At 37.1% G+C, this 27,307-nt stretch overlaps 3 protein-coding genes across 6 annotated transcripts in view; 1 reads left to right on the plus strand and 2 right to left on the minus strand.

Moving 5' to 3' along the window:
- LOC140157567 (uncharacterized) overlaps nt 1-3,791 on the minus strand; it is a 104,959-nt gene extending 101,168 nt beyond the window's left edge. Inside the window, 1 exon segment of the mRNA XM_072180803.1 lies at nt 3,622-3,791. The gene's annotated coding sequence lies outside the window, so the exon portion shown is untranslated.
- Nucleotides 3,792-4,545: 754 nt separating this feature from the next.
- On the plus strand, nt 4,546-7,114 carry LOC140157568 (uncharacterized). Its single transcript, XM_072180804.1, has 2 exons — nt 4,546-5,024; nt 6,534-7,114. Exons 1-2 carry the CDS (start codon nt 4,646-4,648, stop codon nt 7,091-7,093), a joined length of 939 nt encoding a protein of 312 aa, XP_072036905.1. The 5' UTR covers nt 4,546-4,645; the 3' UTR covers nt 7,094-7,114.
- A 9,843-nt stretch (nt 7,115-16,957) lies between these two features.
- LOC140157570 (organic cation transporter protein-like) overlaps nt 16,958-27,307 on the minus strand; it is a 50,643-nt gene continuing 40,293 nt past the window's right edge. For 3 of the 4 annotated variants that reach the window (XM_072180805.1, XM_072180807.1, XM_072180806.1), the window contains exons 5-11: nt 26,897-27,065; nt 26,074-26,224; nt 25,563-25,654; nt 23,000-23,208; nt 20,548-20,656; nt 19,633-19,845; nt 16,958-17,698 (exon numbers count right to left, since the gene is read on the minus strand). In XM_072180805.1, the coding sequence (XP_072036906.1) occupies nt 17,626-17,698; nt 19,633-19,845; nt 20,548-20,656; nt 23,000-23,208; nt 25,563-25,654; nt 26,074-26,224; nt 26,897-27,065 (1,016 nt within the window). In that variant the 3' untranslated portion in view covers nt 16,958-17,625. The remainder of the gene's footprint in view (nt 17,699-19,632; nt 19,846-20,547; nt 20,657-22,999; nt 23,209-25,562; nt 25,655-26,073; nt 26,225-26,896; nt 27,066-27,307) is intronic. The other variant, XM_072180808.1, reaches the window with a different exon arrangement.

The following is a 27,307-nucleotide window of genomic DNA, read 5'->3' on the forward strand; positions in this document are numbered from 1 at the left end:
ATAATGAGCTGTTACATGTACAACCAGTCAGGCAATTTTCATCTCCAATTCTGAGTGATAACAATGGATCCAACACTACCAGTGATCACAATCTTACAATAATTCACCAGAATCTGTATGTCTGTTTGTTTGCCTGATATTTTTGCACTTTTTGTTGTCACTTTCAGAACCGTTAATTTAAATTACAAGCCAGTGAAAACATTTGTTATCCATAGGCTTTAATGTTTGTAACTGTTTGTAATTGTGACTGTGAGTACATTTTGTACTAACTACTTATTTTATTATAACAGCAAAACTGCTCCCAGACGATGGTGGACTACATTATTCACTGTGGCAACAGCCAATATCGTAAACAAAACAGACAATATGACGGCAACACTGCCTGGACATTGGACGCCCCGTGCTGAGTTGTGTTTTTAGCTCTATTGGCCCCGTTACAGAAAAAAAAAAATGCACAAAATATATTTCTCAGTGAATGTATAAATTTTCACATAAAAATAAATATTTTTGGATTCAAAATAAATGTGAAGAAAAAAAAAAAAAAAAATTATAGCCGGGAGTGAGCGGGACTCGATCTCGGGACCCTATGCACCGCAGGCGAGACCCGTTACCATTAGACCAAGCGAACCGTGACACACAATAGGCGAAATGTTAGGTATATATCATAAACATACCGTATGCGTTATTCATACAAAACATTCAAAAAACAGTATTTTACAATGAGGTTCACTGGCTTAACCTCAACGGATTTAGACTGATAAAATAGTGCTTAATAACATACGTACAGTTTTGGAATAATTTGAGACATTTTTGTGTTTACGTGTAAAACCAATGACAACGTCAAAATTCAGCCAATCTTGGCCGGCCCCCCCTGAACTGCTCCCAACAGTTCTAATCGTGAAAAATTAATACCGCAAAACAGAGTCTTAGCCAGAAATCAGAAACCACCCGTCCAAGCAGATACCAAAATTTGACCCTCAAATATAAAACAACTTGTCTACACCCATGGAAGGGTCACTGGGGTCAAATATGTCCTGATTTGGCCTTTACATGTCACTCTGAATTAGTCTCAAGTTCATATAACCTTAAAATAATCTGTTTTACAGCTATCACATCTGTAAAATCCATTAAATCCACCCGTCTAAAATTAGATTAGCCCGTCTTAAAGACAGGTGGACGCATGGCTGGCTAAGACCTTGCCGCAAAAATATCTTGTTCTACAGTTTGTACCTTCAACTTTGGACCATAATATTTACAATCAGCTCTTTGATGAATGGAAGAAGAATGAATGAATAAATGAGTTTTAAACAAACAATCAGACTTGCATATGATACGTGCATCCTGGTAGGTGTGGAGTCTGGAGTGATGAAGATATCGCAAACCTAATTAATTTACTACGGCTTTACTATGCCTATTCAGTGGGTCCCTGATAGATAGGGAGTGCCACCCCAGGGAGTAGGCGAAGCAAATGGGTTCATTATTGTTCCTTCGTATCTCTTTCTTCCATGGAAGAAACATGTTTCTTCAACAACAACAAAAAATTAACAAACTCATATTGACCATTAAAAAAACCAAATAAAAACAGTCGTCTCTCAGCACGCGATATTCAAAATTCCTGCGCTGAAATTGTCTAGGCCTACTGTCATGTAGTAATGTGTGTGATTAATTGCAATGCGCTCAAACTAGTAGGCCTACGCGGTGCGGCGCGCTATGTCCACAGATTTGCGTAGCGCCATGATTGCGAATGTATTTTATTATTGGAATTCACTTTTGAATGTGACGGCAAAGTAAAAAACATGCCTCTTCATTAATGTCCGACCGTGATGTCGTAAAACTATGGAATTCGGGGAGAGGAAAGGGAGGATGGAGACATGAATAAAGGACTGTAAGAATTATTGTAAATCTTCGCTTGATTGTGTGATTTTTGATGTCTAAGAGAAAAACTATAACATTTCATAGTTTTACTAAGAGAAAAGCCGGCACGAACCAAGGGGTGAGCGATCACTGGGTTGTGAGCTGTCACTAGGTTTTTCAGTTCTTAGGATGGTGTCTTGGTAGTTTGTTAAAAAAAGGCCTTGTGGTAGGGCTACTATAATACTCCTTCTCCATACTAAAACATCAACAGTACATTTATGCCTATCATGCACCGGATCTACAGACCTTCCTTTGTGGCCACGTTCTTGTAATCTTCCATGGCATGTGAATAATAAGTTTGAAATCTGATAACGCATCAGCCAGTAAGGATGTGGGCAAACTTTGACCCCATAAAATAGGACAAAGGTCAGGTCATATAAACAAATGAATGAATCAATGAATGGTTGTAAACAAATAATATGGAGTGCATTTCAACATGGTTGGATCTGTGCTGCTGCACACAACACTAGGCATAATTTATTCTGGGGTTTCTTCACATTTTGATAACAATTTTCAATGTATGATGATGTGTATTTTTTTTGGGGGGGGGATTGGGGGTTCAGGGGTTGTGATACAAAAAACACCAACAACTCACATAGATAAGAGCATGCACAGCGCACTCATTCGGCTGAAAAAGATTCTTCAAATTTCAGCGTAAGTTTTATTTATACAATTATGATAAACTTCGGAGGTACATAACATATTTATCTTGTGCCATCATCATATCCCAACCTGCATTTTGCATTGTTTTGAAACTTGTACCGAATGTTTAGGCCTACATTGAAACAAAATCAAAAACCATGAAAAAAAAGTTGGGATCTTGATGGCACATAAAAACACAGAGCTCGAAATACCATGTGCATACATATGCACAAATGCATGTTAAACTTTGACTCTGTGCATGTAGGATTTTGCTTGTGCATGTAAATTTTGTGAAAATCAGCCAATTTTAGGAAAAAATCAGAGTTGTGCATGCAAGTTTTATTTTTCGACCCATGCAAAAACAGTTTTTATGAAAAGCGCCCTTGACCTTGTGCAAACTTCAAAGCATCTTAACACTTGCGCCATCCAAATTTAAGAACTCTGTGGTTGGTAAGTTTTATTTTTTTCTAAAAATGTTTAGCCAAAATTAACTTGACCCCAAAAATTGCTGACTTTACATGATTTTAGCAACAAAAAAAAAATCTCCAAAATGCAAATTCTGGATTGATCGGGCCTTAGAAGGGTTTTTTAAAACACTGGTTGTATGCATTTTGTGATATTTATTCAGCCCATCCCATGATATAGTCTTGCCAGCAAGACTTCAGTCTTTATCATAAACATAATGACATCTACGGACCTGAATATGGTTACAGTTACTGGAACTACCCATGATCAGTGATGATACAACTTACAAGAAAAATAACAATGGACATCATGATCATGATGATGGCAGAATCAAGAATCCAATGCATATTTTGTGCAATTAATGATAATATATGGTTGTTAACTTGTTGCTTGTTTTTATACAATAATGTTTTATTTATTGTATGTACAATCATGCAATGCACGGCGCATACAGTCGTGTACGTGTGTTGACTTCTGCCGAATTCTGTTCTTATGGTTCTAGTACTAACCGCATGCATCATTTTTGCATGTCTTACTGTCATGTATCCACCAAATCAGCTCCGCTGTAATATCATTTTCAACATTTTGTGTAATACTCACCCCAGTCTGCCCAGATTCTGCTGCTTTCTGTAAACTCGAGCTGCGATTGAGCACTGCAATCGGACAGCAACGGGTGAAAACTGCTGGTTTATTTAATAATACTGCTTCATTCATTCAGCATGCAGCCATCCTGCAAGCAAAGCAAAATAGCTTCGTAATGAATATGACACCGAAGTTCGGGTCACATAACATTACCCTGGCCTGGGTCAACTTCAAGCACGTGTCAAAACAATACCGTATTCATTCATGAATCACTCGACAGAGCATTCGCTGATCACGCAGTCATGCCCTTGACAGGATGACCAATCAAGACACAGTAAATCTCCACGGGTAGGATTTTCTACCAATCAGAGAAGGTATGTAAATTAGATCGGCCGCAATGGCATATTAGGAAAGTGAATTACCAAAAAGGGACGGGAGTTAGCCAATGAAAATACTCGGATTTAGGTTTGCATATTTATTAGTCATGATTTTGTGAATGGCACTCACGTGCGTTTTTACACATGCCGGCATATTTATAAACACAAAAATCCAATTTCTCGTACTGGGTGGACGTGTTTTGATCGAGCTCTCAATTACCGTTACACAACTACAGTTTTCCGAACTAGATTTTAGCTGACAAATCTAGAGGTGCGATACTACAAATTTATGTACCTATGTATTTATTTGGGGTGAACATAGATAGAAACCAGCCCACAAGTTCTTCATTTTAAAGTAAAAATTGAAGGCGGGTTTGGGGACTAAAATATGTCTCTCTCCCGTCTCCGTGGGCGAAATAAGACAGTTGTGTTGTCTTGAGCCTGTATATGTAAACATAAAATGTTTGTGAAATATGTATTTTATATCTCGTCTTTTCCTGAAGAACAGCACTAATGAACTCTCTTATATTTTTATCTCCCATACTTACAGGATTTAGCTAACAGATCAACCACAATTCTAGTCGCAAGTTTATCGCCTTGCAATCACTTTCGTTGGGAAAATCGCCCGTCTGAGTTTTTGCTTCAGAGTTTCAGAAACCAACCATATGGCCCAAGTTGTTCTTAAGCACGCAGCATCAATGGACAGTTTGCTGTCAGATACTGATCTTGATATTGCTACCCTTCTCTCCGTTGGTCAAGAAGAGGATGATATATCTTCCAATCATCATTATCATGGAGTCCAACATGTCCAGCTAGTGGGTGCCCGTTTTGAAGGTCCTGAAGTCACTCCATACCCTAGCCGTGACAAAACCGAGAGCCCGTTGGTTTTTTCTAACGTCTTTAACCCGTATGTGAACCATCGTAAAGAAGAATTTGTTCAGGAAGATTTTGGAAATGTTGTTGAATTGCGAGGATCTGATGTTGGGGCTGCTGATGTAAAATATCGAGTCAAGGATTTGCGAACCCATGAGATGCCCGTTATTGGTGAGTCCTGATAAATTTTGTTCTAAATTATTAAAACTAAAATCAATTAATTTCAGTAGGCATAGCTGTACCATTTTCCTTTAGTTTTGGTTGTGTGAAAATATTATAAGCAACATAGGGAACATTCTAGGAAAATTGTGCATAAATTTGTTGCAAGGCGTGGTGGTAGCACTTTACGTAAAGCCAGTTTTATCCAGTCATCATAATCATTTTTGCCGTCCACGTTTTACGATCAATTTGACGGCTAGTCTTATTACAAGTCTGTGTAGTATAAATCCAATAAGTGCATAAAATAGTGCAGTGTGACAGTAGTCGTAATACTGTTTAAGGCTTGAACGAAGGCTATTTCCTGTCTAGCCTTGTCTGCAGGCATGGTTCGTACATGTCATATGCAGTGATGTGGAAATCGTGTTTTGTGGTCGATCAAAGATATTCAATACATTGTTTGGGTCGATATACCGCGCCAAAAATGCGTTGGCCTTGACAATTATTATGAAAGGGGGGGGGGTACGGTTCTGTTTACAAACAATATACAAATACAAACCCGGGATTAAAATCTTGTAGAAAGAAAAGGAATATAAAAAATATTTGAAAAATAATATCTAGGACTAGGTAGGAGCCTGCAAAATACAATGAAGATACACTCTAAATTACAAGTATTAAAAAATAAATCCTTTAGGATTGTAATTAGGGACCAATCAATTTTAGATTTAAAATTAATCTTATAGATTTGAATTTTAAATTTTGAAGACTTAATTTTCAATTTAAAAAAATTAAATTTGGGCCAAATAAAAAAATAAACATGTTTCACGTCCCCTCCCGCTTCCTTTTTTGAGGTTTCTTCAATTTTATTTTTATTTTTTGAAATTCAGTTATAACTTTTCAAAAAATATGTCTAGGAAGTAGAGATGCCTTGTAGACATACTAGAAACACTTTTTTAAGTGATGTGATGGTTAGAGGGGACCTATCTCTCGGGAGCTCTCAGAACAACAAATAAAAAGAGGCCTCCTCCTTTTTCCAGGCATTATTGTACAGGCTAAAACAGCTCTAAATTATGGGTATTTACACCAATTTTGCGATAAAAAATAAAAGGCCCCTCTTCCTCTTTTTTTAAAAAAACCCGGACGTGAAACATGTTTTTTATTTTACTTGGCCATATCTTTTAGATTTAATTTTAAATCTAATACTTGATTGGTCCCTAATCACAGTCATGCGCATATTTTGGGGGGCTTTAGCGCTTAGCCCCGGGTCAAAGTAGGGGCGGCAAAAATGAAGGGCGGAAGAAGAAGGCGGCAAAAACAGGGCGGCAAAAACGAAGGGGCGGCAAAACAAATTTGCAAATAAAAAAGGGCACAAAAAATTGAAAAAGCTTTAAAAATTTTGAAAATTGGTTGCTTTTAGGGCGCTAGTAGGCTAGTGTACATTTTTTTATTTAGCTTAATTACCGTAATTTATTATTTACAATTTTATTTTTTTTCTTCTCTTTAAATTGTGTTTGTGAATTTCAGGTGTGTACATTGATGAGCGCATCTGCCCTGGTTTCAAATACCGCATCCGTCAACTGTGTCGCCTAAATCGCTACCAATTCAACGGCTCCGCACTCTACCTTGAGCGCATTGGACAAGGATATGGCAGACGCCTCACCTTTCAGAGCCCTCATCTCAACATCAATCAAAACATTTTTTACACTGACACTCACGATGGCGGTTATGGATTCAGCATCGTTGCTGTTGAGGCTGGAGCATCTTTTACCATCTGGGATGCTGATGAGAGAGCCATCGGTCAGGCACTTCTTCTGGAAGTCAACCAACGTCAGGCAGAGATCAACTCGCACATTGAAAAGAAAACTGTTTGCAAGCGTGTCGTTGTCGCAATGAAAGTGCTTGTGAATTTTACATCCCGCAGACACGGTATGATGTCACTGATCAATGAGGAAACAGTGAATGTGTGTGGTGTGGCAGAGCTGGAGAAAGCACCAAGATCTTCCAAAGCAGAGCTGAAATCCATCAATAATGTCGAGCTGCCCATATACGGTGAATGCCACTTCTATCCAAATGCAGAAGACTGAAGGACTTGAATGAACATAAAATGGCTGTACTTGATCCAGCCTGGCAATTAAATCAGCCAAGTAGCAGGCCTTTATGCTCAAGTACATGTAGACTGTACGTTTGTTTGTTTCATGTTCAGTTAAAATACTTTTCAGTATTATTTGTGATGGGTATTAAAGATCAGATGGAAGAGGTCGCGTAGAGGCGCAAGATGGTGATAGAAATTTGTAGCATGGAGGAATCAAGAAAGTTCACATCACAACTTAAATCAATGCAATAATCTGAAAACTTGTACCAAATTCATAACCTGTGCAATTTGTACACCTTTTTGGTCTCATAATTTGGTCCTAACTTAAGAACTATCCACCAATCTCCACTGAAAAATATGACATTGGTGAGTGATTTCCATCAAAAACATCACATTTTACAACATAATTCTTTTCCAACTTGTTCTGTATCTTGTAAAATGCAAACATTTTGTCAAAACCATGAATTATGTGTACTGAAAAGGATTAAGGGGGTACTACACCCCTGTGGTAAATTCGTGACTATATTTGCATTTTTCTCAAAAATAATAACACACTGGTAACAAAAGTTATGTATATTATTGGGGCAAGGAATCCAATTACTACACTGAAATTTCAGTGACTCAAGACAAGCGGTTCAGTACGGTATATATGATAGGAAATGTGGTACATTCTAGCGGTACCTCTTTTCTTATCATAAATAAAGAACCGCTTGTCTTGGGTCACTGAAATTCCAGTGTAGTAATTGGAATCCTTGCCCCTATAATATACGTAACTTTTGTTATCACTGTGTTATTAGTTTTTGAGAAAAATGAAAAAATAGACACAAATTTATTGAGGGCTGTAGTACCCCCTTAATATTGCCAATTAACATGATTAAATAAAGCATTATGCCCACTCCAAAAATAACAGATAATGTCGAAAGGTCCCAATCAGTGTTGAATTAATCATCATTGAATGGATACAATTTGCAAAAATAACAAAAAATGTATTTAAATGTACCTAGGCTCTTTTAAACATGTCGCCGATGTCGGACATACGCACAATTGTTTATGTAACTATGTACATACATTTATTATGAAAATGTATATAAATATTTATATATTGTACTTAAAAGCAGTTTTTAATGTCTTTGTTTTGACAGTAAAAAGAAAGTTGAATTTATTTATTTTAAGGTTTTTACAAAAAAGTTTTCCTCAAAAAATTGACAAATGCTGGGTGGGAAATGATTTTGCTGTGCATTTCAAACAAAATATTTTTTTTTAAAGTATGGCAATGGTTATTGTCTAGTGTGGAGGTTTTAGTGAGATATTTGTTTTGGAAAAAAATGAAGATTGAAAACACAAACATGGTGAAATCATTTCCAATCTACTAGCCATTAATGTTCAGTATTGTACCTTGCTCACCAATCTTGCCTTGTGGGTCCGTTCAACAAAATCCCTTATCCTTGCCCAACTACTTTTAATAGTACCCAATTTTGGAAATTCTAGCTTTTTTTCAGATTTGACATCCTGAAAAGTTTCTTCAGTTTTCATCAGCCTCAGTAGGGAAATATTCCAATTGATACATGTAGTATTAAAATTTCGTGTACATTTATTTAAAAAACACCGGCCCAATCTCTCATCGAGGGCGTGTAGTGCGGACAACATTTTTTCTTTTGGCCTTGTACTAACAAAATTTAAGTAGTTAATCTCATCACTTCTCAGTCCCTGAGAACACTTGCAACTTCTCAAAGACACAACTCTTGTTGACATTATCATGCTTATATTACTTCTCAAATTATGAACGGACCTACAGGCTATTGCACTTGCCAATGCAACATGTAATTGTATTTTAAGATAGTACTTGTGACATTAGAAATGTTGGTCTTCAAAGCTGGTCCTGGACCCCAAAAATTTGGTTACTCCTTCATGTAATTTTACACGAAATTAGGTTTGGGTTAGCTTACATCAAATGTGAATGTGGACACCAAGCCGTTGGGGGTACACATTGATCTTATGAAGGGAGTATTATGGGGAGGAATTCACCCGGGGGGGGGGGTACACAAGTTTGGTTTTGGTAGGGATGTGCCGCTGAGATTTTGGAAGTAGACCCATAAATATACCAATTTTTCAAGAAATTTGGACCCATTGATATACCAAAAGTCAAAATTTTCGGCTGAATTTACCTGAAATTGTCTTAGTTTTTACAAATTTTGGGAAAATTTTGGCTAAATTAAGGGAAAATTGGGCTGTTTTCCGAAAAAATTGAGAAAATTTTAAAAAAAGGACCCATTCATATACCAAAATAGGCTTTGAAAAAGGGGTCATTGATATACCAGAAGGCTGTAAAAGCAACCCATGTTTGCGGCACGTCCCCGTATGGTCATTTGTACTGAGTACCCCCCCAGGGGAATTCATGCAATTTTAAAATTAAAAGCAAAGTACATATTTGACGAAATTGAAGGACAAAAATTTCATCTCTACAGAACATTTCTAAATGTCAAGTGAATCAGTTTTAACAGATCCCTTTGAATTAGAATCTGTTAACTACATGACTGTATGGTTGTTTAAATTTTACACAGGGAAAAAACCAACAACTTTCTAAAAAATGTTGCCCTACTTTTTTTGTAAAAGTTATGCAAGATTTAAAAATGTGGATTTTTGTTGCTAGGTGAAAGCTAGTAAACAGTGATCGTCCACTCAATTTTGAACAGCACAAACGAACTAAACTGATTAATAACACGCATCTATTGATGTGTATGGAACATTTTACAAGTAATAATAACAAGGATGATTAACATTTAAATTAATGTAATTAAGCCTACATTGTACACATAAGAATGGGTACTGTTAGCAATAGGGTTGATCGACAGAAGAAATGAGGAAAATAAAAAATACAAACAACTGAACTTTTCTTAAGTTTTTATTCTTTATTGCTACTATATATTTTCTTTTGTAAACAATAAGATTCATATGGCATGTAGCATTTAAGGCCTACTATTAAAGATGATCCATTTGCAAGCCCGTGTTAAGAAGACCATGCCTTCCTCGCGGAGATTCTCTCAAATATTAAACCGATTCTCGTAACTTTTCTGCAGACACAAAAGGAAATTTGGGCGAATCTAAAGATTCTTGTAAGAATCCAAATGGGAGGGTAATAAAACCATACTCCATTCCCTCTGGCGATTGATAATCCCTTGCGGCCTATACACGATCAATTTGATCATGGAAATAGTAGAGAAGACTATTTCCATGATTTGATATCAATATCAAAGACCCTAGATACAAGAGTGGGTACGAAATCTGCCATTGTGAACTGTACACACGAACATCAATAGTAATTTTATTGTCCAACCGTCAATAAAATCAAACTATAGATTAGATCTAAAGCTTCATTATTAATATTGAAGAGAAATATTATTTTGTATCCAGTCCTGCATCTAGGGTCGTCCCCAATATTGATCAATCAAATTGCCACTTTTACCCAAAAAGTCCTACATGTATTTGCGAGCGAAAAAATGGAGGTTTTATGCATTTTTGGTCAAAAGTTCAAAATCTGTCACCTCCCCCACCGTTCAAAATGTCCAAATTTTGAAAAAAAAGGTCCACTTTTTCAAAATCAGCAACCCCGGCCCCAATAAATCTTGCGGTGCAGTAAAATTGCTTATAAATTACTATTATTGCATGTAGCATGTGTCCCGAACCCAAATACAAATTGCATCAACTAAGCGGTTACCCGTATTTCGCGGTTCTTGGCTGTCATGACTATTGACTTTTGCAGATCTCAAAATCAGGGTGTCCTCTGGCTGGGGTCATTGTCCTCACACCTGAGCTCAATTGCAGCCTTTTGCAATTTGACCTGACTTTCGCCCTCAATTTAAAATTTGGCCTGACCTTTGACCATGGATGACCTAATGAACACAAACCTGAGCTTCATTGGCCAAAGTTACACACACTCACTAAGTTTGAGCTCCATATGAGCAATTTGAGATGTTTACGTTTTTTGACCTATGACCTCTTAACCGTAGGTCTTGACGAAAAGGTCACAGTGGAAACTTATTTGTTAGTCCAAGGTCCACCCACCCACCAAGTTTGAGCTCCATAGGGGCAATTTGAAATTTAACCATTTTTGACCTATGACCTCTTAACCGTACGTCTGACGAAAGGTCACCGTGGAAATTTATTTGTTTGTCCAAGATCATCACACCCACCAAGTTTGAGCTCCATAGAAGCAATTTGAGATTTTTACCTTGTTTGACCTATGACCTCTTTTAAACCGTAGGTCTGACGAAAAGGTCACCGTGGAAACTTTTGTTTATTCAAGGTCAACACAGTGGCATGGCTAGATTTGCCATTTAACGTGTTCAATTGGACTTGCCCCGTCGTTGACCTTTGACCTTAAAATTTTTTAATGCGTTCTTCCTCATACCAAGCCGCCCGGGGCACCCACCCACCAAGTTTGACGAACATACGACCCTGAGAAAAGAGGCGGGCATACCGACATTCCGGTGAATTATAGCAAGATCAAAATTGTTCAAAATTCTTCCGATTCGCAAAATTTTTTGAAAAATGAAGTCCCAATTGAATGCATTTGGTGCACCATTTTTACATTATTATCAGGAATATATGGGTTCAATACAGGGGTAGCGCTAAGTTGCTTTTTGGGGTCCCGGACCCACCAAAATAGAGTTTGGACCCCTTTAAATTTTCTGCAAGTTCAGGGGTCCCTGCAGACCCCCAGTGTTTCAATCTAGCACTATTGCAGACAACTATTTATGCTGCATTTGTGCAACTGGGACTCGCCAAACTCTACTTCGGACCCCCTACTTTTTAATTTTCTAGCGCTACCCCTGGTTCAATATATTATAGCAAAGATTAGCGCGGTTAAAACAAGAACAAGTTGCAAATCAGACGCAAGGGGTGTGTGAGAGGGATGCGCCCCCTCAGAATTTGTACAATTTCGAAAAATGTAGTCCCAATTGAAGGTATTTGGTACACCATTTTGGCCTCCACACATAGGCCTAGGCCTATGTGGGGCACAGTGTCAACACCCTGTATTATAAATATTTTTTTCCATACAGCTCAATACTCCGTTGAAATTAGTGGTGGGTTAAGGAATCCTGATGCTTCAAATTTCTTAGGGAACAGGCTTATTTGATGCAGTATGATCTCCTGAGCATTTTAACACCATTTTGATCCAAATCGGCCAAAAAATGAGTTGGTGCCGGCCAAAACAAGTATTTGGACACAGGGGGGTCTGAAAATCAATATTTTTGACAATAATCATTATTATATGCCTAATTCTGTTAAAGCTGATGCTGAATGTAATTGATGTCTAGAATTCCATTTATGAAAGTTGCATCAAAATTGGAGTTGTCGTTTTCTTAAAATGGCTGTTTTACGTCCAAATATGGATGTGAGGGCGCTTTGCATAAAACATGCAAACGATCTTTCAAACGGAAATTTAAATGATGCATGTATGGAGATAATCATAGTACGGTTTGATTTTGGCAGCCATTTGAATATTTCATAGAATGCTCCCATTTAACTGTACAGGGGTCAATGCACTTTAAAACTTGTATATACGTTTCAATGGAAGGCTTCCTGAGAATACGAAAAATGGTACCACGGTCAAACGAAAAGCAATACAATGCCCAAATTTCTTGAGGATATGCCACATGTGATTATCTTCAAACTGGCATCATTAAAATTTCTTGTGACGTGAAAAGAATGTGTGCGAAATGCAAAGCGCCCTCACATCCATATTTGGACGTAAAACAGCCATTTTAAGAAAACGACAACTCCAATTTTTATGCAACTTTCATAAATGGAATTCTAGACATCAATTACATACAAATCAGCATCAACTTTAACAGAATTAGGCATATATAATAATGATTATTGTCAAAAACATTGATTTTCAGACCCACCCTGTCCAAATACTTGTTTTGGCCGGCACCAACTCATTTTTTGGCCGATTTGGATGAAAATGGTGTCAAAATGCTCAGGAGATCATACTGCATCAAATAAGCATGTTCCCTAAGAAATATGAAACATCACCCTTTTTAAAAGGCTGGTTAACCTACCCCTATTGAAATCAATATTCTATTATTGACACAGATAAAGAAAGTTTACATATGCATTGTGTTATAGGACGTGCACCTGGAACTTAACTAAATGGGCTAAACGCGTTCCTTTATACCTATAAAGTATAATTGTCATTCTCAAAATTAAATATATCTCAATTTTTACATTGGATTTCAAATTGTTTACATTAAAAATGCAGTAAAAGATATCCACAGCAAGCTGCAAGGCCCCGCTAATTAGTGTACTGCTTTTCGAGTGAGTGTACTGGAAACAAAATCCTGGTTTTACCTGAAAACAATTTTTTTTCTTGTAATAGAAACATCATATGGGGTACTAGAGCATGCACAAATCGTAATAATTTGTAGAATATAGAAACGCTGTGGTATCTCATATGATAGTCATGGTATGCTTAGCCCGAGTCGCTCGGCGGCTTATCTCGAACAAAATCGCGATGCGTAGCTGTTAAAAAACGAGAGAATTCGCTGTACTATCACGGCAATTTTTAACACGAAGATATAGGGATGATGACGATGTGTGGGGCATATGTTTTCATCCAGATTTGCCTGGTTGTTTGTTTGTTTGTTTGGCTGTCCGGGCGACTCGGGCGGAAGCAAATTCATTAATCCACTCTGCAGCTCATCAACTTCAAGCTTGGTTTGGGGATATGATGTGGTAGCCTGACGTGCAGTATAGTTTTGTGTCATGTTATTTGCATATTTATGAATATTAATGAGCTTATTTGCATATTTTGCCTAATTTTTCATTTATCCACTCTGCAGCTTAAACGCATGCAGTAACCGATCAACTTCGAACTTGGTTTGGTGATTGGATATATGGTAGAGTGGTGTGCTGTATAGTTTTGTGTCATGTTATTTACATATTTATGAATATTAATGAGCTTATTTGTATATTTTGCCTAATGTTTCATTAATCTACTTTGCAGCTTAAACACAATAACCGATCAACTTCATTATTATGTTTTCAGGGTTATTGGGAGTTAAGAAAACCTAATAATGATAATATTGGATGGCTTATTTCGCATGATACCATAACATATCGGATTCGTCATACAAATATCGAACTCGCCGTTGGCTCGTCCGATATTTTTATGACTCATCCGATATGTTATAGTATCATGCTCAGCCATCCAATATTATATCAAACTTGGTTTGGTGATTGTATATGGTGGCCTGGCCTGGTGTGCTGTATAGTTTTGTGTCGTGTTATTTGCATATCTATGAATATTAATGAGCTTATTTGCATATATTGCCTACATTTTCATTAATCTACTCTGCAGCTTAAACGCAATAACAGATCAACTTCTAGTAACTTGGTATTTTAATGGTATATAGTGGCCTAATATGCTGTATAGTTTTGTGGCATGTTATTTGCATATTTATGAATATTAATGAGCTTATTTGCATATTATTCTTTTAACAAACCTTTATTATTTATTTACACACTTTTATGTGGGGCCACCTTAATTATGAACCACGTAATTCTAGTTACATTATCAGAAATATATGGGTTCAATATATTATAACAAAGAGACAAAAAGTTGCAAATCAGGCGCGGAGTGTCTGAGGGGCCGGGGATATGCCCCCTCAGAATTGGAAGAATTTAAAAAAATGAAGTGCCAATTGAATACATTTGGTGCATCATTTTTATATTATTAGTTCAATATAGGTATGATATCTCTACTCGAATTCCACTATCCTAAAATTAATGTTGTTGCAAGTGGCAAATATATTGTTTAAATTTCGTCCGCAAGCGCGACAAGCTATAAGACTAAGCCCAGGGGGGCCACTCATACTATCAAGTATGATAGTGGTACATGTACACAGGAGCAATTCTAGAAACGTCAAAAAAAATGACAAAACAAAATGGCATCTTCCATGTACCATATCGTAAGACTAAATTGGGTTTCCATTATTTTCGTATTTCAAGCGTTAATTCCTGCTGCGCGTGTACAACTAGTTCTTTACTGGCATCCAGTGCATATTAGTAAACAATAATAAAATCAAAACCAAGTAAGTTGTGTTTTTATTTCTAAGCCTGTAATGGGCCTACTTTTAAGCAAAACAGCTGCGAAGTAAATCTAGAAAGACAGACATTTGAAGCAATTTGCAACTACAAGCCAATATAGGGGCGCCGCCGTAGCGGGTGCCTCAAAAAAACAAGAAAATCTTGGGTGGCAAAAATTCAGTCTGCTCTGAACAAATGTACGACCGTTGCAAAATGGTACATGTAAAAATAACAAAATCGGTTTTTGTTGGCGGTAAATATAAAAATTTTATATCATTTTTGCGTTTTGATCACATTTAATCAACCATCCATATAATTTTCTTGTTGTCCTCCATGATACGACGCGACATCAATGAAGTTTAAGGTGGCAACAAAGTGAAAATAGTACAAAGTAAATATATTCTACCTCTTAGGTGAATTTTGATTTTAAAAAATACCAGCAAGTTACTATCAATTATTCCGTTGTTTAACAACAAAATTAATAATAGTTCGTATAAATTACTATGATAAATGAAGGGGGTCTGCTGTTGTCTAGGCCCTATTCATCATTAACAACATGTTCACTGATGACCCAGGCCAAAATCACCTGCTGCCGAGTAAACACGCATTACAATGTTTATATCATTGTATATAGAACAACTTATGATTATTTATTAATTCGTGCAGTATGACTGTCAATCAAATCACTCTACTACTGTACAATGTTACAAGAATTAAAGTTAGAATTAATATAAAGATAATAATAACAATAATACACATTATTTGAGAACGCTTTTTAAATGAAGAAACAAAGCGCTATGAAAAAGGGAAAAATGAAAGAGGGAGGAAACATTAGGTGAATAGGAGAGTTTTCCTTAAAGGTTTGGACATTGGCAGAGTCATGAATGTGAGAAGCCAAGCCATTTCATAAAACAGGGGCAATTATGGAAAATGCTCTGTCACTATATAATCAATATCAATCAAGATTAGGCCTATACAAATAGCATTAAAAATGATGGGGGTTTCAAATCAGTCAGGCCTTTTCCTTACCGACTGTCTATTTGTATGACGGTGTCAATCAATAATGGATAATCGATAATCAATAACCGATTATCAATTATCAATAATCGATTATCAATCAGGATAATCTCAATTTTCAGAATGTTAAAGAAATTTAAAAAAATTACATTCAAAAAAGTTAAAATTTTAAAAACATTAAAAATGTCTAAAATTCCCATTTTCACTTTCACGTACACGTGATACGATATTTTCAAGGATTATCAGACTTTCACTTGTCGCGAAACATCAAATTCAAGTTTGGCTACAATACAGGAGTAAATGAGGAAATATTTCATAAAATGACGATTATCTCGAAAAGTGGGTCAACACCCAGCAATGAATTTCTATCGCGCTATCCACCACTCAAAATATTGGACCTGCCTTTCCAATACCAGCCCGATATACGATACCAACAAGAGAAAATCCAATCATTTATTCCTTAGCAATTTGCAAAATTGCTAAGGTCTGTTTCTGTCAAGTTCTTTGTTTCTTTCTTTCTTTCTGTCAATGTTATAATGAGCCACCGTAGCCATATGCTTTGAGCCATGTTGACCATAGTTGGTCATTATTCTCTAATTTTATTTCTTGAATTGTCTTGTGCCATCTCGCAAGAAGTCTCACAAATTATTAATTAAAGTCCTATACTTGTCTACTTTTTTTAACACACAAAATGTAGACCAGACAGGTCAAATACACTTTTAGCATAGACTGTAAAAAGAAAGGGCATACTCTTCGGCGAAGCCTATTAAACTGAAACTGACTTCAACTTCAACAAGCCCAATACATATTTCAGCAATCATATTAAAAAATAACGGTTTGCTAAAGATAGTTCTAATGCATTTGTATGTTTATGGGCGCCATTTTGAAAGGCTATAGTATATAACTACTAAACTCTATTAATAAATAATGACTATTTTAATAGCACTGAAGCTGTTTATATTTACCAAGCCCAATAAATATCATCAGTAATAATAAACATTTCAGTAATAATAGTAATGCCAATAAGTTCTGCTTATATAGCCCCCAATGCATTTTACGTTCATGGGCGCCATTTTAAAATAAAGGGTCATAACTATTATCTGAGCAGAGTAGTATTGTGCCACCTTCATTATTCATCCTTGAAGTGTTCTGAACTTTAGAAACAAAAAATGGGACCTCAAAAATTGCACGGAATTCTTCTGGCTTCTTCGATTTTCGTCAAGGCCTATTCGGAGGCATTCTCCGATGTGAAACACCGATTGTGAATAAAAGGAGGTATATACAATAGTAAGTAATCAATGTAGTTAAAATATTAAAAGGTTTAAAAATCCCAACATATTATAGTGGTGCTGCATCTTCTGCATGAATCGGCAGTAGTAGTCTGTCTGTCCCTCCGGCCCCAGCTCCTAGTGCATTTTAGGTGATTTCTTCATCTTCATGTGAATTGTCTATCAAACTTCCATAACTTCCTCTGCCTCCTGTTCTCCGCCTAGTTTTGTTTTTAAAAAAAGGTCAAAAATAAATAAATAAATAAATAAATAAATAAATAAATAAATAAATAAATAAATAAATAAATAAATAAATAAATAAATAAATAAATAAATAAATAAATAAATAAATAAATAAATAAATAAGGGCCTATAATAGTGTTCCTTATAGACCCCTTCTTGACAGCGGTGTTTCACCCAAATACAAACAAACATAGGGCCATGTCATTATTTACGTGTAGGCCTACCATTGGTTTATCGAGTAATCCTTTTATTTTGTTCTAATCGAAGAAGTTATTTTGTTTATCTTATTTAATGTTTTGGATGCACCATCAGCTAGATGAGTGTCACTCCCTGATTGCTGATGTGAAACGATTTCCGAATAAAAACTTGAAACTAGGGCTATTAAGTATTAATAATAATATTATGCAATTGTTCAAGCAACTATTTGGTTTTGATGATAGAGGGTGCTATTGCAAAATATTTTTGAAGCAGGCGGCATAGGAAGCGCAACACGTGACGTACGAGGCTGGCGAAGATACAGGGCTGACAGCCCCATTCAAAATACACGGTTAGCAATTACAAATGGAAAATTAACATACTTGCAGTGTGGTACACGGTCGTACCCCGACGGTTTTAGAGTAAGATAATTTTGTCTTGACACCACATAACAAATTTAGAATTGTTTACATGATTATGTGTTAATCCAATGGCGACCTCAAAATTGGCGATATCGCTTCCATCACCGCCTGTTTTGAAGCATGCTCCATCAGGTTATAGATCATGCATGTAGGACCAAAAATGTCAAATTTTAAGACTATTTTAATTAAAAGGCAACTTGGTCGAAATTGGCTAATTACGGTGATGTTGCTTGTCAGATCGGTCAGCCCGAACGCATATTAGTATTTATTTTCGGCAATTATAATGGGCCGCAATACTGACGTTAGGTGTAGTTGCCATGGTTGCGGCCCATTATCAGTATGCTTCGACTATATATATATATAGGCCTATATTTATATTATATAAATACGTTTTTATAAATACGCACGTGACCACCTTTGCGCTGCTGCCATAACACCTTGTAGAATAAGTCTCGAAGTGACCTGCTGCATTGTGATTATATTGTAAACGTTTCTGTCGTTGAATATTTTTCCGTCGTTAAATACTTTCAAAATGTTGTTTTTGATAACATATTGCAAATTCGGAATCCCCCATGTGTATAGGCCTAATAATTTTGCTATTCAATTCACACTTAAAGAAGTATTTCGTGATCCTAGCATCCTCTATTTATGTCATTTTTCATTAGATATCCACGAAAACAACCTATTCCCAAAATTTCAGTTGATTCCGAATTTGCGTTCGTGAGTTATGCATGATTATGTGTATTACACTGCTCCATAGACAATGCGTTGTAATTTCGTTCTGGTGCACCAGAACGAAATTCAAATTTCACGATATCTTTGCTAAACGAATTAATCTGCAAGAAATATTTTGTACATAAACATTATGTAGCCAGAGGTTTCCAGTGATATAAAAATCTCAACTTTTTTGGAAAAAAGTGGGGGATGAGGCTGTGGATCACGAAATGCCCTTTTAATTTGATGATATTTATCCACACAGAGTTGCTAGCCTTTTCTGGTCAATGATTTGATCACGCTTGCTGGTCTTGGTATGTCGTGCCATGGGTCACGTGCGTAAAAACGTATTTATAAATATAGTCGAACTCGAAGCATATAGGCCTACTGATTATGGCTGCAGAAAGAAATTAAGCGACCGGATGCCGGGCCGGATGCATGATACATTTTCATACCGGAGGGCATTGCACACACAACGGTCGTCGTATTAGGCGTCCTATCCCATGCACCCCGGCCATGCACCCGCTTGTTGGTGGGCAAGCACATTATTTTGGACATTATCTTTGACTGAAAATAATTACCTCGCACATAACGCCTCTCCTTCTTGCATAGTCTCGGGCAGTTTACGACCCATCGTTTCTGGTAGAAAAAGAGCCACGAATCCCGCAGAGATAGAAAGGCTTCCGAAGACTACCAATGGTAACGGACTCCAGGTATCGGAAAGGATCAGTAATAATGGCGATAAAATACTCCCTACACCAACGGCCATGCCTACGACCCCAGTACTTATAGTCCTATAATATAACGTGACAAAAAAGACAGGAGTGGGTTTTGTAAATTTGATCACCAGAAACACGATAAGGAAATCCTTTAACTTTCATTATTGACTACATAATCCTCTCCGCCTATACAACTAAGACAAACTACTTAAATGGTACAATATTGAATACAGAAATGATCAGAATGTCAGGGGCAGGCAGGGCAGCTATATAGACGAATCCAATTTCATGCATTCCTACACCTCAATGGCAGCCATTAGCTGGGTCCCCGTCGGCTCCATTTCACTTAAAATGTGAAATGATGCGGCCTTGGAGGGTATTTTAAACTGCATTCTATCACCTGTGTTACACGTCAGACAAATTAAGAAAGACAGTTTACAACACAAAAGAATCTAATATCGATTTTTAAGCGGCTTTAATCCACCCAATTGGGCAGTCACAATACCAGTTAGGTGCTGCGGGGACCCAAAAATGGCCGACCAAATCCTGACCATGACTTGGCTCGTTGGATTCGTCTATTGCAGATACCGCCTTCTGGTCCCAAAACTTCGATATAATAATGTAGGCTACATGTCATTGGCAAGTACGTGATTTCTACTGATGAATTATGACAAGTGCACTGGTGCAGTACACATAAACTATATTGAACACTAAGTACGAATTTTTAGCTGTCATTTTCATAAATGTTCTTTTATTATTATAATATTAATTCCGTACCTGACTGGTGTAGGAAATATTTCTATAGGTAGAAAAAGTGAAACAGCGAAGGATGCGGCGATTCCAACTTTACCCAAAGATGCAACGATTACTTTGGCAATACCGTCAACTTCAAAATGAAAATGAGTTAATAGTGTATCATTATAGTGGCAAACGAAGTATAAGAAATACGAAAACATCTCGTTCATTGACTATTGTCTGTCCAAATAACTTAGACACCCGGTTTTTAGGATATATTTCGAAAAGTTTTCACTTTGGAAAAAAGTCATAAAAGAAAAGTTGCTAAACACGGTCAGACCTAACAGAAATTATTAGTAAAGCGATGAAAAAATATTCTTCCTTGTCTACTTTTATACAATTTTGACCGATTTACAGCAAGATATCTGGGTCCAGCCGAATATTCCTAATGACTTGAAACTTTTGATGGGATAATCTAATTACAGTAAGGGGTGTTTGAACATTGTAATCATGCATATTGATCAGTGATTCCACCTTTTTTTCTTTGATCCTTTTACTAATTCACAATAATGGCGGTCTACTCAAATGCATTCAACAAAAGCATGTTTGCAATCTACCGCGAGAGGTCGTCTCACACACATAACAAATACACTACGATCAAATAGGTTGATGACAATATTTGATTGAATGGACTGCACTGTGCCATGATTTCGGTGAAGGACACCGGTTCAAATCCTTTGTTTGGAGCCAATCAATAATTCCATGCACAACCTCTATAACTCAAAAGATGTCACAGTTGGTGCATTATAACAAATGATAGAGCAAGTTACTATGTGGCTGGAGTGTATTGTGAATTATACTCCTCACCAATAACATCAGAACATTTGTGACCCCTCAGCACAACTGAGCCGGAAGTCACGAATCATCATTTTGAGATATTCAACCAAAATATTCTGCTTGAAATTAGCTTTAAAATGATGTATATCATGTCTATAGTACTTGACATTTAAGTAGTGAAAAATCAATAAAACAGTCAATAAATCCTTTGTTTCCTATTGTTTATTGTTAAGTTCAATGGAGCATATCTCAATAGTGGCACTGGCGACATCCGGGCTCAGTTGTGGTGAGGGGTCACATTTATAGTGCATACAATTGGTATTTTCTTAGAATTGGGCCAAGCCAAAAGCATGCACAGAAGAAGATTCAAATACCGCGCCGAATTGTTGTAATTGGTTGAGGGACAGCTGGGATCACTTATAGTTAATACACTAAGAATAAATATGCCAATTAGAAACACTGTCTGCATTTTATGAACTGAATTATATTTTTCATTTTTATAAAATGTTTTTGGTGAGGAGTATAATTAATTTACTATTCATCCATTCACTATCCAAAATCACCATACCTACAAATCTGTATAATGAGACCTTCCAAAATAATGGTACCCAACTTCTACCGGATTATTTTTAAAGTGTTGAGAAAAACCTTCCAATTTCAATAGAATTTCTGGTAAACTCTCACTCAATGCTTTGGAAACACAAAAATCCCGTTAGGTCTTAGCGAATGTTAACACTTTTCTTTCATGACTTTCTTTAAAAGTGGATATTTTTTCAAATAAGTAACAAAAACTGGGTGTCTAAGTTAATTGGACAGACAATAGACGTTGAGCTACCTAAAAAGATACAGACCTAATAGGTCTATGATTTATACTGAAAAGAAGTTTAAAGAACAGCTTATTGATGCATATATTACAATGAAATGATTTATAATTGAAATTGATTGCTTCATGTATAAAAGTATAGTTTATTTTTATCAGGTTTATTTGCCCATGCGAAAACCGGCTATATGCAGCTCGTCATACAAAGTAGAAATGAGATGAATGGGTTGAGTTATGATTACTTATGATGTTTGAAAGGGTTAGGACTTAGGATAAGGTTTAGGGTTAGGTGCAAAATTGAGCGTTATTTAAAACACTCAAGCAAATGTACCACGAGTACCCTTTTTTGTTGTTGTTTTCGGTTTTTATGTATCGATTTGTTCAAGATTTTTAAATCAAATGTTAATTCCAAACAACTGTTTCATTGTACATCATGTGTTGTAAGTACACCAGGTAAGCAGCTTCTTAAAGGAGTATTTCGTGATCCAGTATCCTCTTTTACGGCATTTGTCAGCAGATATCCACGAAAAAAGCTTATTCCCAAAATGTCAGTTGATTCCGATTTTGCGTTTGCGAGTTATGCATGATTATGTGTATTACACTGCTCCATAGACAATGTGTTGTAATTTCATTCTGGTCGAAATTCAAAATTCACGATATCTTTGCTAAACGAATTAATCTGCAAGAAATTTTTTGTACATAAACATTATGTAGCCAGAGGTTTCCAGTGATATAAAAATCTCAACTTCTTTTTGAGAAAAGTGGGGGGATGATGCTGTGGATCACGAAATGCCCTTTTAACTCTGAGTCATTACAACATTTTCCAAAATAATTTACCCAAAAAGCCAGTGACGATACATAATGACCCGCCTAGAATCATTGCGACACACACGGTGATGACTCGCCCCCATTTCTCTACGGTGTAGTAACACAATAAAATGCCTATGATATCAGCGGACACGACCAGGAAGAAATCCAAATATTGGTTGAACCCAAAATTTGTTGCATTTAAGGAAAGCCCGTAGTTCACCATACTGTTTACAAACCTGCAATGATGGTAAAAAAGAAAAGTAATTAATACTAGTACTTCAATTCGTTATTTGGTAAACAAGAGTAAAAAAAAAAAGTGAGGCGCCATCGGTTGTCACAGTAATGCACCGGTGCAGTCGGTCCGACCGGTCTCCTTTCGCTTCCACTCCACTGTTTTCCCACCATCGTGGATCTTCTTCGTCCAACAGACCCTGCCACTAGCTTTCGTCTCCCATGTTTCAACATCCATGTCAGCTGTCTTCAGATGACGCTTCACAACATCTCTGTACCAAAATCTCCGCCCATCACGTTTTCTTTTTCCTTCTGTGAGCTCACCATACATCACAGCTTTTGGTAGTCTGTCATCAGGCATTCTCACGACATGACCGACCCAGCGCAGTTGGCTCATCACTAGGATGGCTTCTATACGCTCTCCATTTTGGCTCGTTGAAGCACCTCTCCCTCGGTCCTGCCATGATAAGGTGGCGAAGTTGAATGGAAGTTAACTTCTTGATATGCCTCCGATAGATTATGTAAGTCCAAGTAGAATACAGGAGACAGAATACAGCTTACATTTGGTCGTAAGTCTTATACAAGCCGCGCTGGGACCATACTCTTTTTTCCAGAGATCCAAAGGCAGTGGTGACACTCTGAATGCGTCCAACTTGATATATTGTGCGAAGAGGCAATGCTTGTATTACAGTTACATGGAGGTTATAAGCCGCACGGTGCATCTCGTACGAATGTCACCTAAAGAAGATACAATGCATATTACAGAAATTATCAAATTCAAACTGTCTCGAAATATAAATGTAGAAGTGTGTCGTCGGTGTCCATGTTACCGTAACGTTAGGAACATACTAAACTAAGCTGTGCATCTCACCTCACAGATATCTCATATCAGTCATCTACTCAAGAAGACTTCTAGATAAAGAGGACCTTAAGAACTGCAGGCCGATTGCTAATTTGCAGTTTCTGGCAAAGATGGTAGAGCGTCAGCGTGTCGTTTCATCTCGACTGATGTCAGTCATTGCTGAGCAAAATTTACACGATCCTTTCCAATCTGCCTACAGACCCAATCACAGTATTGAGACTGCCTTGTTGCGTGTTAACAGCGACATATTTGTGTGCAAATGGATTGTGGACAGATCACAGTTCTTGTATTACTCGATCGTAATGCTGCTTTTGATACTGTAGATCACATCATCCTTTTACAGATTTGAGAATGACATCGAGGTATCAGATGCAGCACTGAGATAGTGTGAATCTTACTTTAACAGACCACGGTGTGTGCGTGTATGTCGGCACCTCTTCTTCTAAAGCTGTGGCACTTAATTAGGCTGTGCCGCAGGGGTCTGTGCTCGGACCACAGTGGTTTGTTATATACACCTCTCCTGTACGTCACATTATACACAAATAGCATCTTCAATATGATACAGTATCACATTTACGCGGGCGACACCCAAATAAACGAGCGTATATTTCATATGATATTGATGCATCACGGAACGTAGCTGAAAATTCCATTCTTCTTCTGGAGTCATGCATTGAGGAAATCCGTCAATGGATGAAAATAATTACCTCAAACCACTTAATGCCGACAAGACTGAGTTAATTTTACTTGGCTCAAAACAACAACTCAATAAGATCAGATTTCCAAATTAGAATGGGCGACTCTGTGAGTATCTCCTGCTATGTCCCGTGAAACAAGTTCACAATCTGGGTGTGATCTTGGATGCTCAAATGACTCTTACTTTGCACATATCTTCTGTATATCTTCTGCTTCATATCATATCAAAAACTTGTTTAAAATTCGCAAATTCCTTGTAACTGAACAGGCTACTGAGCATCATCATCATCATCAGTCGGCTGCGGAGCAGGCGACTACAAGCTTTCTCCAACTAATGCGATCTTGGGCAAGCGAAACAATTTTGTTTGGCTGCAGCATCCCTTCAGTATCTCCCAGGAGGTGCTGGACATACTGTAAGTACAGTGTGCGCGGCCGTCCCGGTTTCCTCTTCCCATGTGGTGGAATATAAAGCGCATATTCTTTCACAGGCTCGCCATCTTCAAGACGCAGTATATGGCCGAGAAATTTGAGTTGATGAATCTTGACTCTGGCAACCAGCGGAGTGGTGTTGGTCAGGTTGTAGATGGTTTCATTTGGAATCCGATCCACACGCTTGATGTTTAACATGACACTGAGCAATTAGCATGAATTTATCACTTCTCGTTTGGACATTGGCAATTCTTTACTTCTTGGACATGTTGGACTTCCAAAAGAACAAATTAATCGTTCACAGTTGATTCAAAACATAGCTACTCGTCTTGTCACACTCACCAAACCTTACAGCCAATAATCGATACCTACCCCATCCACATCAGGCACAGTAGTCCCCTCCTCATATTCGGGTAGAGAAACGGATTTTTCGGATCGCTGCTGCCAACGACTTTAACCTCCTGCTGTAAAAATTAAAGGCAAATTTGGGACACATAAAATAGCATACATGACATCAAGCGGTGTGATTGCCATTAATGTCATACAACTTACAAGGAATGGATGGAAAGCCAATAAAGACCTGATAACTTATAGCCGGTCTTAAACTTGAACGATAAATACTTTAACAGACTTACCATGACTGGCATCGTGGTAGCGCATGGCAGTATACAGAAACAGACACGTTAGACAGGGACCAGATAGGAAGAGACTGACAGAGACCGAGGTAGAGAGCGAGATATAAAATACAGAAAATACAGGTCAGAAATAGAGAAGAAGAGAAGAAAGGAGGCAAGTATCCCGGCAAGTATCAATGGAGACACAGAAAGCGAGACAAAGAAAGAATGACATCTATCAGACAAACAGAGACATACATTTTTCTCACCTGTTTCTTGTCTTCATTTTTTTCCTTGTACCCTTCAAGAAGAGATTCAGGCATTTCTACTTGATTTGTTCTAGCGACGCGTTGGATGATTTCATCTGCCTCTTTTAACCTTCCTCTTGAGATTAGCCATCTAGCTGATTCAGGAATGAATCTGATGAAAAACAAAGACAATAATCAAACAAAAACATCGTAGAAAGAATAATGAGGGGTAAAGAATCATAGGCGTAAATCACGGGGGATATTTTGATAAGAGGGATTCATCCAATGTTGGCGCTTGTATGTGGATTTGTGACTGAAATAATCTCACATTTGGCTATTTTAGCCTTAAAAGTGCCAATTTTTGTACTCTTTTGCGCGATTTTGTTCCGCTTTTCATCATATTTCACAATTTTAGCTCAGTCAAAATGTTTGTTTGTACTTTGTATTTCTGCGGTCGCTTAGACGAAAATAAGAAAGAAAGAAAGAAAGAAAGAAAGAAAGAAAGAAAGAAAGAAAGAAAGAAAGAAAGAAAGAAAGAAAGAAAGAAAGAAAGAAAGAAAGAAAGAAAGAAAGAAAGAAAGAAAGAAAGAAAGAAAGAAAGAAAGAAAGAAAGGAAAGAAAAGTAAAGAAGGAAGAAAATTGACATACTTATAGTAGACTACTCCGTAGTCCACTTGCCCATTGCCATGATACTCTGGATATGCATTTAAGCTTAAAACTCCGATTTAATCATGATTAATAACGTATTTTTATTTATCAAAAATCGACTATGGCATAGTCTATACTTATAGCAGAGAGAAAACTAATTTAAATATAAAATGAAACATGAAATCTTTCAACTTACATAATAAAGAAGCATAATATTGAAGATGGGGCAGAGACCACGAACTGAAGAATCCTCCATTTGCGTATAAGAAATGCTAGCAATGCAAGTGACATGCTGCCAAGCGTTGAAAACAGGTAGCCTACAACACACACTAAAATACGTTTGGAAGGACCAACAAATTCTGTACCTGTGTACAATATCAGAGTTAAATTAAGTTATACAGTCATAGAAAAAAGCTTGAAATGCACTGACATGGGACAGCTTCCTGGACCACATTCACAGCCCAGCCCTGTTTCATGAAAAAAGTGTATGAAAAGCAGAAAGCAGCACCGTTTTATCATCTGTGCAAGGATCTTGTGTGCATTCTCACAGATTTTTTGTCCTGGGTGCCAAATGTTGGGCTGTGAAAGTGAAGGAAGTCCAGGAAGC

Source organism: Amphiura filiformis, chromosome 7 (genome assembly GCF_039555335.1).
Source record: "Amphiura filiformis chromosome 7, Afil_fr2py, whole genome shotgun sequence".
NCBI classification, from domain to species: Eukaryota; Metazoa; Echinodermata; class Ophiuroidea; order Amphilepidida; family Amphiuridae; genus Amphiura; species Amphiura filiformis.

Coding starts and splice junctions, on each gene's coding strand:
- LOC140157568 (XM_072180804.1), top strand. CDS start 4,646: ATGGCCCAAGTTGTTCTTAAGCACGCAGCATCAATGGACAGTTTGCTG. Junction 5,025..6,533: donor CCATGAGATGCCCGTTATTG/GTGAGTCCTGAT, acceptor TGTGAATTTCAG/GTGTGTACATTGATGAGCGC.